Source organism: Rhinolophus sinicus, chromosome 5 (genome assembly GCF_057876585.1).
Source record: "Rhinolophus sinicus isolate RSI-liver-muscle chromosome 5, RSI-T2T, whole genome shotgun sequence".
NCBI lineage: Eukaryota > Metazoa > Chordata > Mammalia > Chiroptera > Rhinolophidae > Rhinolophus > Rhinolophus sinicus.
This window is the reverse complement of record NC_142505.1, coordinates 90,781,001-90,798,881: the sequence shown is the minus strand read 5'-3', so window position 1 is coordinate 90,798,881 and position 17,881 is coordinate 90,781,001. Positions and strand designations below refer to the sequence as shown.

At 47.3% G+C, this 17,881-nt stretch overlaps 1 protein-coding gene across 3 annotated transcripts; it reads left to right on the top strand.

Annotated features, from left to right (window-relative positions):
• The first annotated feature begins 1,533 nt into the window (after nucleotides 1-1,533).
• On the top strand, nucleotides 1,534-17,494 carry ATOX1 (antioxidant 1 copper chaperone). 3 transcript variants are annotated; one of them, XR_012489843.2, is made up of 5 exons: nucleotides 1,534-1,688; nucleotides 4,696-4,771; nucleotides 7,146-7,315; nucleotides 15,398-15,807; nucleotides 16,288-17,494. XR_012489843.2 is itself a non-coding variant. In XM_074313812.2 (4 exons), exons 1-3 carry the CDS (start codon nucleotides 1,545-1,547, stop codon nucleotides 7,268-7,270), a joined length of 345 nt encoding a protein of 114 aa, XP_074169913.2. In that variant the 5' UTR covers nucleotides 1,534-1,544; the 3' UTR covers nucleotides 7,271-7,315; nucleotides 16,288-17,494. The 3 variants fall into 3 exon arrangements, 2 of the variants coding, with proteins under 2 accessions (XP_074169913.2, XP_019589969.3); XM_074313812.2 differs by lacking the exon at nucleotides 15,398-15,807; XM_019734410.3 differs by lacking the exons at nucleotides 15,398-15,807; nucleotides 16,288-17,494 and adding an exon at nucleotides 9,889-10,025 and having other exon boundaries at nucleotides 1,535-1,688.
• The last annotated feature ends 387 nt before the right edge of the window (nucleotides 17,495-17,881 follow it).

Genomic DNA, 17,881 nt, shown 5'->3' with positions numbered 1-17,881 from the left:
TTAACGGGTCCAGCTCCATTTTCACATCATAGGCAAAAAGGATGAATTGGAGCTGAGAGACCCGCACGCTTTCTCAAAAAGGTTCCATGTTTTAAGACTATAGTTCTCCTCAACCAGTGGTTCCCCAAACCAGAAGCCCCCCCGGGGGGGGCACTAAGAGTATGCCTTGGGGCAGTGTAGCTAGGGCGAAGCCCAGAAATCTGAGTTTTTCATGAGCTCTCCAGTTTTGTTGAGTAGAGATCTTTGAGACTAACTTAGACTGAGCCCCTCTGGCACAGAACCCCCAGGTGCTGTGTATGTGTGTAGAGGGGTGTGTGTGTGTGTGTGTGTGTGTGTGTGTGTGTCTGAAGTTCCACGTCTTGGCATTTCTGTTTCTCTGTACATGTCCTAGATCATCTCTGCCTCCATCTGTCTTCACCCATGGCTGGGGGCTCATGTCTTTGTTGCTTCACTTCTCCATTTCTGTCTGCCTCTCAGTCCGAATATCTCTGCCTGTCAAGCCGTGCCCTCCCTTGTCTTCCAACTTTTATACTTGCTATTCTCTCTGCCTCCTTCCTTCCCCAATTGCTCATCTTCCTTCATCACGTATGGGTTCAGAGGAGCCTCTGTGATATGTGGATTATTTTTAACTAAATGCAACTGAGCCCCATGGAGCTCAAGAGAAACTTCTGCACCCCCTCCCAACTATCTAGAAGAATTTAAATTAGGGGCCTACCCATAAGATTTATCACTAGAAGTAACTTTCTATGACCTACACAGACAAGGCAGGGCAAAGTTCTAATTACTGAACTGTTCTTATCCTGAAAATGACCTTCCTCCCCTCATCCTTAGCTAAGAATGTCATATATTCCTCATTTTCCGTTTCTGTCTCTGACTCTCTCAGGTATGTGGGTTTCCCATACATAGGTATGTAGTTAAATTGGGTCATTTTCTCTCCTTACTCTGTCTCATGATTTAATTATTAGACCAGGAGAAAGAACCAGGAAAGGCAGAGGAAAGTTTCTTCCTCCCCCACAATCAGATGAACCTGTACTCTCCCCCCTTAACTCAGACATTACCTCCTTAGGATGTCTCCTCTCTTCAGGAATCGTCCCCCCACACACTGCCGTCTGAGCTGGAGATCCTTTCTCTGCCCCATCACATACCTCCGTTAACACTGCAAGATCATCTGCCTGCTCCCTTGGCTCCCTACCGAGCTATTGCCTTTTCCACTACTGCACCTTGGATGCCTAGCACAGGGCAGGCTCATGGTGGAGACTCAATAAACATTGAGTGAATACAGGAGTGTCCCTTTAGGGAGGGACAGGGTCCACAGAGTTCACTGCGAGGCCCTCGTGTCTCCAGCCCCTAATACGAACCTGACAGGCACAGGCGTTCTAAAAATGGTCAACAGGCGGTAGAGACCAGCCCAGCCTAGATTTAACCGCCTCGCTCAGAAGTGGCGGGTGTCCAGGGGCCCCGTCCGCCAGAAGGAAGCTGAGTGGCTAACACAGGTCCAGCAAGACTGGCCCTCCGGCCCGGGGGGCGGGGCCTAACTTCCGACAATGCAGGAGTGGGCGGGGCATGCTTCCGGGGCTGCTCCTCCCCGCACGCACCCGGAAGCACAGCCTCGCCAACGCTCACAACCGGGAGAAGCGTCGCCGCCGCCGCCACCGCCACCACCCACCGTCACCTCCTCAGTCATGCCGGTAAGTGGCCGTCCTGCCCTCGCCCCGCGCAGACCCGCGGCCCCGGGCTTGCGCCTGGACTGCACCGCTGGTTGACCAGATGTTTTTCTAGGGCTCAGACCGCGGCGGGAGCTGTTGCCCCCTTCTCTGCTCTCCCCACCCAGCCCCTAGCTTCCGCGACGCTCCAGAAAATCCGATCCGAAAGGGTTATATGTAGGAGTCAGGCTTCCGAATATCGGACCTGCGAGCTCTCCAGCGATTACAAACCCAGTCCTTCCCTGCCTGGATGGGGAAACTGAAACCCAGAGGAGAGCAGAGAGTGGCCCGAGATCACACAGGGAGTGGTGGCGAGCCGGAATTGGAACGCCTGGTCCCTGCGCGGTCCACCTGGGTGCCGCTGTCTGCGGAACTGGCCTGAAAGGGAGTGGGGTGGCCTTCACAGACATGAAGGTTTTCAGAGGTCTGTATTTTCCTCCCCTTCCCCGGCCCATTCTGGCCGACTTTCAGGTCAGGCGACACTGAATGGAGACAGTGCTTGTAACCTGCCCTACCGGTCACTTTCTGAACCTGAACCCAGGAGCCCCAGAGAGGTTCGGGGACCTGCCCAAAGTCGCCAGTTGCTCCGTGGCAGAGTTTGGGAGGAATGAGTAGGACTTTGCCTGTCTTTGCAATTCACTCCGGCTTACTCAGCCTTGTAGAAAAGAAATTAGGGCCTTTTGCAGGTAAAAAATTAAAAACCTCATAACTTAGTCAAGGTCCTGATGGAAGTTGGGTGCAGCCAGGATAAATCCCCTTAGCTTCAGACTCCCAATCTCTCCTGGCCTGACTACACCGGAAGTGTGGACAAAAGTAGTCACACTGGCTTGGGAGGAGGCTTTGGTCCCAGCTGCATCCTAGAGATCCTGTTTGGGTCCTGTGTTTGGCACTTGCCCTCAGGGTGCCTAGTGCACAGCTCTGCTCCTAGAGAGGTGCCTCACAGATGCCTGGTGTCTTAGCCTAGCTTTGGGCAGCTGACAGGGGAGCCAGAGGCCCCCTGGGCTGAACCACAAACATCTCAGGTTTCATTTCCCTTGGGTCTTGCCAGGTGCCTTGATACAAATCCCCAGACAACACAAAGTACAGACAAAGAACCTGGCAGCACAAAGAACCTGGCAGCGTCGGCCCTCCCAGTTGAGCAGATCTGCCTATGGCAGTGTTAGAGAACAGCATTAATCACCCTGAGACTGACATAGAGGAGGCCACCAGGTTTTTGGGGGAGGTGACAGTGAAGGGAAGGCCAGCTTGAGGATCACTACTCTGTGTTTTACTCCCAGGGATTCAGACAAACAAAAGACCCTCCAGAGGGGATGGTCAGAATGAAGGCACCATGTCACAAGAGGAACAGCTGAAGGAGGGAGGGTGTTAGTCAAGGGTCTGCCATCAAAATTGGAGAGGGAAGAGTGTGTCACCTGATAAGTTTCTTTAACACATAGCATCTCAGAAACCTTTTTGAAAAATCTGTGCTGCTTACCAACTGGGTGACCTCAGTTATGCTGTTTTACTTCTCTTTACCTTGATCTCATCTGTAAAATGAGGGTAAACACTGTGACTTCACAGAACCATTGTTAGTATTAACTGGGAGAACGCCCATAACATATTCAGCACAGCCACTGACATAACTAGTCCCCAAGAAATGGTGGCTCTTTTGTAGACTTAGGACAAGTAGGGTAGAACTATAGGCAGGCAGAATTCAAAACCCATTTTTACAAGGACCACAGTGGTCAAGGGTTTAGGCTTTGGAGTCTATGTCCGGTCTAGGCCCTGCTACTCACTAGCTCTGTTAATTTTTGCTCCAAAAGATGCATTAGAGCTGATGGTCCGGCTAGATCTTATTTTCAGGGAAACACGGTAGTAAACTCCCAGTCATCAAGGTGTTCAAAAACTGAATATTCTGGATAGTTGAGAAAGAATTTCTTCTCTGGGATGGACTGGACAATGTGACCCCACTCCATTCCCGGCCTTCCAGTTCTGAGATTCTCTTAAAGAATTGCGCAACTTACCGGACTTTTTCATCTACTTTAAAGGACCCATTTTATAGGTGACAGAGCAGAGGCTCTGAGGGGCTGGAACTGCACACAGTCAAGTGTCCACTGGTGGCCAGTGTTGGGATTCTCTGTGAAAAATGGATTACTCTGTCCATTAGATACCACCCCCAATATTTTTGCAACTCATGGGTGGAGGAGGAGAGCACTGAATTGGAATGTTTGCCACCCAGAAGCCACCTCCGGGCTTCTGACCTCTGTACTATGGAGGATGAAAGGAGACCTGCTCTGTGTAGTCACCAGCAGAAAGCTTCAGAAATCTGTTGACTTTCAGTCCTTGGGCAACAGAACTTGCTTTATCGCGATACTCGCTCTATTGCGGTGGTCTGGAATTGAACCTGGCATATCTCCGAGCTATGCCTGTATTGACATGCCGCAGTGGACTGAACAAAGCCTCTGTCTTCTGGGAGCTTGGTTTGTTAGATGACCTGAAGATTACAGGATGTCAAGACCACGTGAAGAGTCAAGGAGCCTGGGTGCCCTTACTGGCCTGCCCTCCACCTCACTGGGAGCCCAGGCGAAGCCTCTCCCTTCTCAGAATTTAGGAGCTGCCTCTGAGAATGAGGCATTTGGATGAGAATAGTAGTCTCCGTACATCAGAACCACCAGGGAAGCTTTCTAGCCAGAGGCGACACCCCGGCCCAGACTTGCTCATTGGAGCCTGCCGTTTTTGCAAGTGATTCTAATGCAGAGGGTGCTCTTCTGATTAGACCAGAAGATACATTCATAAGACCACGACAGCCTGAGAGAGATAGAAACCCTTAGTTACTCTACTTCACGGTTGAAGAGTGTGGGGCTCAGAAAGAGGCTACCGGTGAGTCTGAGGACAGCCAGCTCTTGCCTTGTGCTTCTGCCCTCTGTCTTGGCCCTTGAGTGGGACTGCATATTGGTGGGGTGTGTGGGTCTCTCTGTAGTATTTGGCTCATGGTCCCCTTTGTTTGTTTCAGAAGCACGAGTTCACTGTAGACATGACCTGTGAAGGCTGCTCTAGTGCGGTCACTCGGGTCCTCAACAAGCTGGGAGGTGAGTAAGTGGCCCTCGGCTGGGGATAGAGTGGGGGAAACCCATAACTTATATCATGTTCAAATGCATGCAGACACAGAGCAGGAAAAGCTTCAGTTTATACTGGTAATAACAGTAAACCTAAGACGTATTTAGTACTTAGCATGTGCGAAGTACTCTACTTAGTGGCTCCTATGGATCAAGTAATTTAATCCTCATAACCATTTAGGTAGCTTCTTTGACTATCTCCATTATAAGCAGGAGGGAACTGAAGTTCAGAGAGGTTAAGGAACTTGACTGGAATCACACAGCCAGTAAGTGGCAGTGCTGGGATTTGGCCATGCAGTCTAGCTCCAGAGCCCTGGCAGTACTAGTTAGTACGTTGGTGATCTCCAGTGGGATAACTTTTGTTATATGGCACATTTGAGTGTCATTTTCTACTAAGATTTAAAAAATTATAACTTTAAAAATGAACTTTGAATCAGTCATGTGCAGAACTCCTAAAGTGCCTCTTTCGGACATATTTAGAAAACCATTATTCTCATCCAGCCCCCTCAACTTTCAGTGAAGGAAACGGAGGCCCAGAGAGGGCAGGGATCTGGCCCTGAGGCTCCATGAGATAACTACTGAGCTGTGATCATAGTTCCGGTAGTGCTGGGGGCAGTCGGTCTTCTAAGATTTTCAGTTTTAAAACCCTAGATAATAACAGCCCGTGTTCAAAAGGGCTTCTGCGTAGATGTGATCTCATTAGCACTTAGAGCTGTCCTCTGAGCCGTACTTTCCATCTGTGGAATGGGGATGTTGACACCAAGGCCCTGGAGGGAGGAAACTTGCCCAAAGTCCCACAGTGAGTCAGTGCCTGGTGTCTAGTGCTGTTAACTAGGATCTTAATTTGAAAGGATCTGAAACAGTGGAAAGAATCTGGCTGCCGACTTGCCATGTGACTGTGGCCCCTCTCTGGGGCCTGAGTTTCCGCAGCTGTCGTATGGGAATGGCCGTCTGTATCAGCTTTTGCTGTGGATACTTTGAACTTCTGCTTGGAAGCTCCTCACATACAGAGTGGCAATGTCTGGGTGAGGTGAGGGGGGCCTGCTTTCACTCTTAACAGCCCAAGGACACTTGCCCAGGAACCTGGGCTGCAAGAATCACAGTTTGAAATCCACTATGTTAGATGGTCCCAGAGCTTCTTCCAGCACTATGGTGCCACCAAAATATCCCAAAGAGGAGGCAAACACTTCTGAGCCAAAAGATAAGAACTCAGAGTGCAGCAAGACACATTGCAACCCCTCCCCACACCCTGGGTATCCATTAGGTACAAATTCAGATGTTATAACTAAACTCTGCCATGTGATTTTTTTTTTTTAAGGCCCCTTGACTGATGTTTGGTGATCGGCCTTTGAACTTGGGCAGGTTTCTCCCCATCGGTGGCCTCCTGAGATGGGTCAGAAGGGTTTTTGAATTGATTGGGGCCCTAGATGAGCAGTGCTGGGCCTGAGAAATCACAGACTAATGGCATACTTGAACTGGAAAGACCATAGGGGCTGGCCAACCCCAATCCTTCCTATACAGATGTGGAATCAGGCCTTTAGAGGGCAGGACCTAGCAGGTCACTGGTGAAGCCACACCCAGAACCTATCAAGGGCCTTCCCTCTGCATCCTGTTGTCTCAACAAGACCCACTCTGCATGTGCCGCTTGGGGGTCTTAAGTTGGCACAGCCCTTTAGGAGGGCAATTTTGCAATACCTGTTAATGTTGAAAATGTGCCAGTCTGTTGCCCCACAGTGTCCATTCTATGAATTCATGGTATGGAAATATTTTCACAGGTTTTATAAGATATGTTCAAGTATGTTTCCTGGAGCATTGCTGTGATAATAGTGAGAAATTAGAAGCAACCTCCATGTCCTTCAGCAGGGGATTGAGTATATGTAAGGTGCATCCACACTATGGAATACAGTGGAGCTATGGGAAAAGAAAGAATGACATAAGTCTGTATGTGCTAACTACGATGGCAAGATATCTTGGCATTGGAAGTGAAATATAGCGAGACCTGTTTATATGGTACAATGCCACTGGGGGGAATTACTTTTCATTTGTCTACCGGAGAGAGACTGGACAGATGCCAACTGTTCACGGTGATTTCTAGAGGTTGGAGACAGTAGGGGCCTTACACTTGCAAATTTGATTCAGAAATGTTTGCCTTTAAAAAAAAAAAAACGACATGTTTGTATTACTTAAAAAGGAAACAAAAGAATGTTTCCTGATCCCTGGTCCAGAGGAAAGGAGAAGAGCGGCTGCGAAAAAGAAATTCAAAGCCTGAACTCTTTCTCCTGCTGACTGTGAGAGTCTCTGCTTTCACCCCCCCAACACACACACACCCCACTTCTTCTTCCTGCAGGAGTTCAGTTTGAGATCGACCTGCCCAGCAAGAAGGTTTCCATCGAATCTGAGCACAGCGTGGATACTCTGCTGGAGACCCTGAGAAAAACAGGGAAGACTGTTACCCATCTCGGCCCCAGCTAGTGAGGGCCTGGGCCCCCAGCCTGCAGGATGGACCAAAGTGGGCAGGTGGGTGAGGCCCCAGCACTTCAACACAATAGTTCATTACCTAATGCCAATCACACAGCCAGGGAATCCGTACAGCCCCCTGGGAGTGGAGGTTGCCCTGTGTAATGTCTTCCAGGGTCCCCTTTATGACGTGGGGGGTGCATTTCATGGTCAGCCAGGTTTAAGTTTCAAGCATACGATCCTGAGCCGTGTGTCTTTTGCTGTGATAAGTAGACTGTCCCATAAGAGATAACCTTGTCCTGGGCGTCATGCTCCTGTGCACTGAAGAGGTCAGTGAATTCAGAATGGTGCAAAAATGATTGCATGTCTCAGCTGGATATTCCCTTTATTTTACGTGTGCCGGCACGCTTCACTATGGAACTGGGGCAGACCTTACTCAGCCATCCAACGTTCCTTCCTTCTGTGTGCAGCACTCTCAGAATCCTTCACAGCATCGCCCTCCTAGCCGTCACTACCCACCTAGTGCATTTGATGCGTGAGTTGCAATGCCTGCCACATCCCTGGTGTGGTTCAGTGCTCTCACTATAATTGAGGAAACTGAGCCCTAGCGAGGGTAAATGGTGTGGCTGAAGCCGCACACAGGTGAGTGGCAGAGGCAGGACGAGAGTTGGGCATCTGGAATCAGAGTTCTCTAATGGCTGGTGACATTGTCCTCTGAATCGACCCACAGAAAGCTTCCCCCAGGCAGAGACCAGTTCTAATGACTGGTGGGCCCTGTCAGTCCCCTGAGAGTTTAGCCTCCTTCCTAAAGCTGTCCATTGGAATCTGAGCTGGGGCGAGTCCTGTGTATATAGTGAGCTCACATGCAAACCATGAGATGTCAGATGCATCTGTTTTCCTCGTCCTCTTTCCGTCCATGGATACAACCCATGTTCAGGAAGGAGCACAGGATGGATAATTAGAATTCCAGGATTCTGATTCCATCCCTGCCCTCATTTCACACTGTGACTTTAGACACTTCTGTTCACATGCCTGAGACTGTCTTCCCATCTGTAAAATAGGGCTACAGCCTCTTCCCTGCTTTCTTGCCTGATGGGGATTACTGTGAAATGCCTCTGAATATGGTTCCATCATGCTGAAGATCAGTGTTCATCATCATTCCTACATTCCTAGGGTTTTGTGGGGAGGCTGAGTGGAGGAAGGGGGGTTCTGGGCCCCTCCATTGATTCCCACGTAGCCCGGTTTCATATTGGGCCTCAATGTAAGATTGTGTTTGATGAAAGTGTTCTGACAAATTACATTGTTTTGTATACCTGAAACTAATTTAAAAAAAAAAAGGGACGGATGGAGGGAGGGAAGAGAAAAACCTTCCTAAGCTGGCTATACACATGGGAGAGCCCCAGTGCAGACACTTTGAATTAGAATCTCCTGGCCTAGGCATGTGAATATTGTTCCACTAAAAACGTAATACCTGTCATTTGTAAAACCACGTGTAGCATAATGATTTTCTCATAGTGGTTTTTTTTTTAAATTGAAGTGAAATTCACATAACATGCAATTAACCATTTTCAAGTGTACCATTCATTGGCACTTAGTGTATTCACAGTGTTATACAATCACCACCTCTTTCTAGTTTCAAAACTTTCATCACCCCAAAAAAACTCCTTGTACGCATTAAGCAATCTCTCCCCACTGCCCCTTCTTTCCTTCCCCTTGCAACCAGTAATCTGCTCTCTGCTGCTCTGGATTTACATATTCTGGGCATTTCATAGAAAAGGAGTCATAGGCTATGTGACCTTTGTGTCCAGCTTCTTTCACTTAGTATCATATTTTCAAGAGTCATCTAAGCGGTAGCATGGATCAGTACTTCATTCCTTTCTATGGCCTGATAAGTCTCCTAGAAGTTGTATTTATTTATTTGTTTGTTTTAGTTTTTCCATATAGGAAGTGCCGCATCTATAAGTAGAGTAGTAAAAATGAATCCCTGTGTACCCCATCACCCAGATCCAACAATAATCCAATCACTGCCATCATTGTTTCATCCATGGCCCACTCCCATATTGTTCCAAAGAACATTATAGACAGCATGTAATTTTCTCTGTACATGGTCAGTACCCAGGTGTAGTATGGGAAGGCTCCCTGAGATTCAGCTGCACGGCACTGGGTGAAAATCACCCATCAAGTGAGCTTTACCCCACAGTCTGTATTACGAGCTCCACCCCCAATGACTGATTTGAATCCAGGTTTGGGAACCAGAGATAGAATATTTATTGGTTATGAAGTCACCTTGATCATCAGGCTCTTTACAGATGCGTTTGCTCGTGATTTTGTTCATTGTTTTCCCAGTGTAAGTTCAAACAAGGAGTGCTATCCCAGCAGCCTTCGGAGTCCCCAAAGAGGGCGTTGGCAGTGATCTGCTTAGCAGGGTTAATGGGTTCCAGTCAAGCTGAGTATAACAGACTTGCAGGAGCAATGTGCAGGGCTGGCCACTGGCCTTCCGGTCCTGCTCCAGCTCCTGGGCTTCTCACCTGTCCGCCACAGCTGCCTCTTGGAGAACCCTGACTGCTCCTGCAATGCTTCCATGTGCACTGCAGATGGCACCTTTGTTCCACCTAACTTCTCATCTCTTCCAGGACCCCCATCCTTCCCTGCCTTCCAGACAGACCTGGAACCTGGCAATCCTGCTCAACAATGGGAGTTCTGCGGAGACCCTCACTTGCCCTGCTGCTCCCTAGCTTCCCTGCAATAAAGTTGAGCTGCTTTTGTTGGAGATGCTGTCTCTTCTGTGGTCTCCATGTCACTTGCTTACCCGCTATGTTGTGATGCTCACGCACTGCTGTGAAGGAGATAACTGCATGTTTACTTGGGTTGGAGTTCTGAGAGCTCCCAGCCGGGAGTAGGAGGCCCAGTGGATTCTGATTCTTTGCTGTGTGGTCTTTTGCAAGTCACTTCCCCTCTCTGGACCTTCCTTTTCCTCATCTATAAAGTGAAGCTGTTAGGTCAGATTGGCGATTTTTTTTTCACTACTTTTTTTAGACTCCATGTTTTGAAAAACTTTTGTCTATCAAGTGACTTGCATGTAAAGGATGTCAGATTTTAAGGCAGTTAGAAGAGTGGGAAGACAGACTGCCTAGGATAGAGTCCAAGCTCAAATAACCTCTTGATGTCCACAGGCCTAAAACGTGGTATTAATAGCATCTACTGCAAATGTTGGTTGTGTGGAGTAAGTGAAGGGACACATGTAAATTACTCAGAGTAGTGCTTGCCAGGTATAAATCACTCAGAAAAACATTGTCTGTTTGCATATTTGTGTTTTGTGTTTCATTAATCAAAGCTGTAGAAGCGGAGATTAGAATTTCTGTCAGCCTAAAAATTAGAATTCTAATCAACCTAAAAATGAGTCCCTCACAGCACAGAGTTGATTCAACTATATCGAAACAAAGGGAATGTTTTAGTTTTTGCAGCTTTATTTTTTTAGAGTATTTCTTTAAACCAGCAGCTCTCAAACTTTTTCTATCTTAGGATGCATTCATACCCTCAAAAATCACTGAGTATCTCAACAAGAGCTTTTGGGTATGTGGGTCATGCAATACTAGAAATTAAAAGGAATTTTTGAAACACGATAATACACACACATGCACCTCATGAGCCTTCAAGACTAGATGAGGTCAAGTGCATAGCGTTTAGATTCTGGAAGCTTCATTGTGCCGTTGTAAAAGGAAAAGGCGTCCTACGGCAATAGTTTTTACCTCATGTCCCTTTGAAAGGTCTTGAGGACCACACATTGAGAACCACTGCTTTAACCACTTACAGGGCAGTGACTGCGGACCCTGGGATAAGACCTGGCTCAGCACTTGGCCAGCTGTGACCTTAAACCAGTCAGGCCATTTCCTTATCCACACGTAATACCTCCACCTCAGGGAACTTGGTAGCCAGAAATAAAACTTTGTTTCGACTCTAAACTGCATGCTAGCATAATTTTGGGTCCATTATGAAATTATTAAACAAGTCTTAGCCATTTCTGTCTTGGTTGATCCCTTGAGGGCACAGGGATTTTTTTTTTCCCCCGCAACTTTCTTGGTATCTGGGTTTCTTGGCCACAAGATGGCACTGTCCCTGGGGTTTGACCATCCGCAGAGAAGTCCATTTCTGGGAGTATACACTTGAGGAGTTTCTCCATTTTCACAGCTTCCTCAGGAGACCCGGTTCAGGCTGGCTGGCCCGAGGGTTGAGACCCTGCGCCTCTCAGGGCGAAGGCCCCTGGGAGGAGTTCCTGTCCTTTGGCTCTTCTCTGCCCCATCCTCCCCCGCTGGAATCCAAGTTTCCAGCTGAAGCCCTTGGTTCTGTCCAAGGCCCCAGAGGAGCTGGGGAACTCCCACGCCTGCCAGCAGCCCAGCTGGCTGTCCATGGAGGAAATGAGATCACAGCAGAGTGCTGGCTTATGCTTCCCTAGCCCCTGACCCAGCCCTCCTTTCCAGCCTTTCCCAGCCCCGGCTCCTGTGTCTCCCAGATGTCTTGCTTTTGTTCATGCTGCCCCCACCCCCACCCCAGGTCTATGGAATGATCCTCTCCGCCTGCCTCCCTACCTCGGCCTTGTCTCCATGTAGATTCCTTTCCCTCCCTTACATACCACAGCCTTCATGAAACCTCTCCACAACTGGAAGTAATTTATTTCTCCTCTTGGCCCTCACAGCATTTATCCCACCCGCTTCAGTCTTGTGGTAAAGCTTTTTGTCCACGTGTCCTGTCCTCAAGGATCAGGCCTTCTGTGCACAGAACAGGCTCTGAGGGACTATTTGATGGATGTGTAACAGCCGCTGTTTGGGGGGCATTTGTCGGTCATGCCCTTACATTAATCTCATTCCGTCCTATCTGGTTCCCATGAGGCAGTGGACCAGCCCAGCGGTATTAAGCCACGCCCTGGACGTCAGCAGATCTGGATTCCAATTCTGCTTCCACCACTTCATAACTACACAGCCTTGGGAACGTTACTGATTCTTCTGTGCAACTCAGTTTCCTCATCCGTAAAATGGGGATCAGAATAGTACCTATCCCACGTCACTATTGGGACTTAGGGAAGAAGCGGCACGTGCCTAATGCTTGATGATGGCATTCCACAAAATAGCTTTTAGTTTGAACAAAAAGTTTCATGATTATACAATTTGCAATTTGAACACTGAGATTTGAAAAATTCAGGTCTAGATTCTTTCAACCCTGGCAGACGATGAAAAGTAAAAGTGGAACCTCAAGCACTGCGTTGTGTGGGAGGTGAGCTGTTGTTGAGGACGCAGCCCTCTCCACGGCCGTTCTCCTTTAATTAGTGCCAGTCTCTTAAAAAACCCAAGTCTGTCATTTCTGGGGCGTGTCCGTCAGAGCTGCTTTTAGATTCCATGTCTTTAGGGACTGTGGCCACATAGTTTAAGTGGACAAGTTTCCTAAGCGGCTCCCTAAGAGGGGGAAGGTCTGCCGCCTGGAGCCTTGAAATAAAACATCAAAGCCGCTGCAAATAGGGATGCTATCGCCCACTGGTCTCCTTATCACGGATTCCTAGCATCCTAACCCTTTAGAACTCTATGTAGATCCCTGGGCAGCTCGGAGCAGGCTGCATCTTGGATAAGAATGCAGGCTCTGCAGACAGATGGCCTCAGTCCCAGCCTGGCTGTTTATCAGCTGCATGAGCTTGGGCAAGTTGCTCAACTGTCCAGGATCTTGGTTTTCTCATCTGTAAACTAGGAATAACAACCATACCTTCTGAGTGAGGTGAGATGGTGCATGCGCACGGAGAGGGTTCAGCTTGGCTGCTGCCATGGTCAGTGCAGGATCTTAGGAAAGGAGAAGACCTAGTTGTTCATCCAGCCCAGTGTGCACATCCCCTGCCTCGGATGGCTGGCCCCGGGCCTTGGCCTGCACACCATCCCTGAGAGGGAGCAGCAAGAGCAGCTCCGTGAGGGAAAGTTCTGGTGTGGAGCCCTGGCACTTGTCATGACTGGGGTGAGACTGTCCTGACACACAGGCCATCCATCGAGCCTTTCCCCCGGTGGCGCTCAGAGGCGGGACATGCTTTCCCGTTCCCATCCCTACCACCCTCCCTGGTCTACCCCACAGGGAATAGTCCCAACTCCTCAGGGACAGAGCTGAGTTACTGGACCACCTGCTCACTAGCCTCTTTGTTGAGAATCTTTTGATAGTAGGAGCTGAGAAAACATAGCCAAGGGCAGGCAGTGCTGGCCCCCCACTGATCCAGTTCCCACAGTTTCCCTACTCAGCATGGAAAGAGCTAGAGTGAGTAGAGAGAGCACGAGGTCATCTGACAGAGGGAACCTGGCTGGGCAGGTGACTCAGTCTCCTCTCACTTCACAGGTAATGGGCAGAAAGCTCCTAGCATATAGTTGGTGCTCAGTCAGTGCCGGTATTCTGTTTTACATTTTTGATCATGTGCCCCTGAATCCCAGCACTTTGGAAAAGGACTGTCAGTCAGGCCACACCCACCATCAGACCTGGCTTCTACTCTGCTCAGTTCCCTGCCCTTCCCCGGGTCCAATCTGGAAACAGCCGCTTGTGGGTATCTAACTGCCTTTTTGGTCTAAACAGTAGCTGTGGTTCCCTCCATGTTCCTAGTAATTAGAGGCCAGAAAAGCTAGAGGGAGAGGTCAAAGGCTAAAGACTGGAAAAGCAACCTGGAGTCTTGAGATCTCCCATGTCCCACCGAGGGCTGGGCGACCTTGACTCAGACCCTCCCGCCATCACCGCAGGCCTCTGCCTCTTCTTCAGACCAAATACCTCCAGAGACGGTACAGGCCTCGAGGAATACTAGAACGTTAGAAGTGGGCACATCTCTAGAAATAAAAAGTCCTACTGCCTCATTTACTGGTATGTTATTAATGGAAATGTCTAACTTATGATGATACAGAAGAATTACAAAAAATTAATCTTATTTATATATCAGCCCCCTGCTTCCCCCAATCTCCACATGACAAAGAAAACCCTTTTGGTTTTTGGTGTATATCTTCCAGATCCTTTTTAGCCTTATGTAAATATGTCTCAGTAAACATAAAAAGCCATAGCATTTCAAAACTCAGGCTCTAGAGTTAGACTGTGTGGGTTCAAATCCTAGCTTCATATCTTACTGGCAAGTTATTCAACCCATTTAGGCCACTGTGTCCCCATCAGTAAATGGGAAATGATTGCATTTATATCATAAGGTGGTTTGGAGAATTAAACGAGATAATCCACATAAATCATTTGGCACAGTGGCTGGCAGGTAGAAGACTCAAGAAAGAAGCGATAACTATTTTATTAGTACTGATGTTTTGTAACCTGCTCTTTCACGCAATAGTTCATGGCCTCATTTTCATCTCAACTGTGTGTATTTACCTGTGGCTGCTGCTGCACTGCAATGGCGGGCCCACAAAGCCTAACGGAAGAATTTTGTCAATTCATGGTCCAGATCAGTGATTTCAGGCCGTGTTCTGTGGAAACCTAAGGTTCCATCCAGGGATCTCAAGGAAAAGAGAGGAGGAAACGGTGGGACTCTAGGCCTCCAGCACTTCTCTACCAAGATTGACCCTCTTATTTGTTAAAATGAACCAGTTGTTCTGCCAAACACTTAAGGAAGAAATTATCCCAATGCTCTACAGTCTCTCTCAGAACAGAAGCAGAGGGAATACTTCCTAACTCACACTGTGAGGCCAGCATTACCTTTATTCCACAACCAGACAGACAGTACAAGAAAACTGTGAACCAATATCTCTTATGAACATAGATGCAAGAATCCTCAACAACATATTAGCAAATCAAATCCAACAGTGTATAAAAAGAATTATATACCACGACCAAGTGCGATTTATTCTAGGTATGCAAGGCCGGTTTAACATTTGAAAATTAATGAATGTAATCCATCACATCATTAGGCTAAAAAGAAAATCACATGATCATATCAATAAATGCAGAAAAAGCATTTGTCAAAGTCCAATACCCATTCATGATAAAAATTCTCAGTAAACTAGGGATGGAGGGAGCATCCTCACTTGATACAGAATATCTACAAAAATACCTACCACTAACATCCTACTTAATGGTGACAAACTTGAAGCTAAGATCAAGTACAAGACAGGGATGTCCTCTCTTACCACTGCTTTTCAGCATCGTACCAGAAATCCTTGCTCATGAAACAAGAAAAGAAAAGGAAGGAAGAAATAAAACCGTTTGCAGATAAAATGATTGTTTATATGGAAAATCCAAAAGAATCGGGGTTCAGAGAGCTTCCACGTTGGGGAACATATTCACGTACTAGGAAGGTGGTGTACCCCCAACTCCACAGGGACAGAAACTACTGCACTTGTGACTCTCCCGGACCTCACTCTATGAATCTCTTCATCTGGCTGTTCAAGTGTATCCTTTATCATTTCCTTTAACACCCGGTAATTAAGTATTTTCTTGAGTTTCTGAGAGCTGTTCCAGCAAATAATTAAATCCAAGGGGGAGAAGATCATGGGAACCTCTGATTTGCAGCCAAGTCAGACAGCAGTGGACCTACTACTCGCGATTGGCATGTGAGTAGGGAGTCTCGTGGGACTAAGCCCTTAACCTGTGGGATCTGACACTCTGTCCAGGCAGTGTCACAATTGAGTTAAATTGTAGGACACCAGTTGATGTTGCAAATTGCTTGGTGTACAGGAAAAAGAAATCCCCACACATCTGGTGACCAGAAGTGTTAGAAATGTCCTGTGTGAATGTAAAGGAGAAAGACACAAGAAGAGAACTGGAGGTCTTTCCCACACAACCATGTATATGGCAAAATGTTAAGATTTGTCAAAGCCAGTAGGTAGATACAACGATTTTAACTTAATTATCCTCTATACCTTCTTTGTATACTTGAAATAGTTCATAAATTAAAAAAGACTTGATATATAAACATGGAAAAGATTGCCAATAGTTCAAAAGGATATACAATGAAAAATAAATGTCCCATTTATTTGTGGTCCTACTCCTCAGAAACACTGATTATTACCGAGTTCATATGTACCTTTCAGGAATAGTCTGCAAATGCGAGCTTGAATACCCCACAGAGCTGCTGCACTCAGAATCATGAACCATCCTGACACCCATGGATGTCCGATTCTCCTCACCCACTGGGCAGCAGGCCTGCACACTGAGGCCTTTCTTTGGAGAGTCTACATCATGATCCTGTATTTCAGACGTTCATTAGAAACCACTCTTTGTTTCCTCTGATATTGGACCTGCACCTATCTTGTGTGTCTCTTCCAATCGGCACTTATGTGGGCTTCTCTTATTTAATCAGGGTCAGTTTCCCTGGTGAATGCCTGCTTCTCTCTCTGACGTGTTCTCCCCAGGGTCCCCAGAATGAAATTTTCGTATGCCAAACCACTTATATTTTAAGTCAGACCATCGCAAACATCTCAAAATTTGGTAAAAATCAGTCCAGCCATTATCTTACGATGGGGTACACAAATAGACAAGACGTCACAAACTTCACTTTGTTACATGGATAAATTCCCCACTCTTCCCCTGCTCTGACCTTTAGGAAAGACAAAAGAGAGAAAACTCACAAAATGAGAGCACACTTAGCACACTGTTCTGTACCCTGCTTTTTCTTTTTCTTATCACTATGTGTTGAATGGTTTCATGTTTCACATCAGTCCACATAGTTTTGCCCTTGCGTTTATAGTATAAATACTGGTTCAGTTCCATTTGTGAATATACTGGGGGCTAAAATCAATAATTTATTCTTTCTAAAATAAAGTCTTAATTTCTGTTAAGTATAGTACAACAAACAAATCACTTGGATCACTTAAAGTCCCATGTCCTGGGTGAACGGGGATGTTTGGTCACCGTATATAAATACTGTATAAACGTTTAACAAGTGTGAATAGGAGGTGGTGAGCAATCTTCATCTTCGCCCTAGAACAAAACCATTAACCAAATATCGTCCATGTGAAATAAGGATTTTTCTAGGACTTTTGTTATCATGGTTAGAAATGGCCTTGTGCTTATAGGATTCCATTGTATGATTTCACCATAACTTTATTAAACCCGTTCCCTCCTGATGGACACTTAGTTTCTTTCCAGTGTTTTGCTGGAACAAACAAGTCTGCCATAAATGTCCTTATTTATTCCATAAACTGGTAAATTGCGCATAATAATTTGTTTTGAAAATAAGGTTTTCCTGCTAAAAACAAAACTTAAAAAGCTGCAGGATTAAAGACTCTTTCATCTTGGGCCTTCTGTGAGTCGCCCTTTCTTCAGGTAACTGACCGAATGGAGGATGAGTTTAAAATGGGTTGGCAGGCAACTCCTGGGAAGGAAGCCCAGGCAAAAGGGGAGGCTTCCTGGGGTGCTCGAGAGAGAAAAACAACCCCATGCTGTGGTTCCCAGCATGGAGGGGGTGTTTATCAAGGCGGGTGGGAGATGAGTTGGCCAGACTTCGAGGGGTCCAGTGTTGGCTGGGAGCAGGGCTGAGAGACTGGAGCCATTCAGCTGTGTTCTAAAAGGAGCAGGGAGAGGAAGGAAAAACAAGCCCAGACACACACTGGGTGGCTGCCGGCTGGCCAGGCTCTTGGTACAAGCAGCCCAGTGCCAGGCTATGGGGCCCAGCCAGCTCTCCCC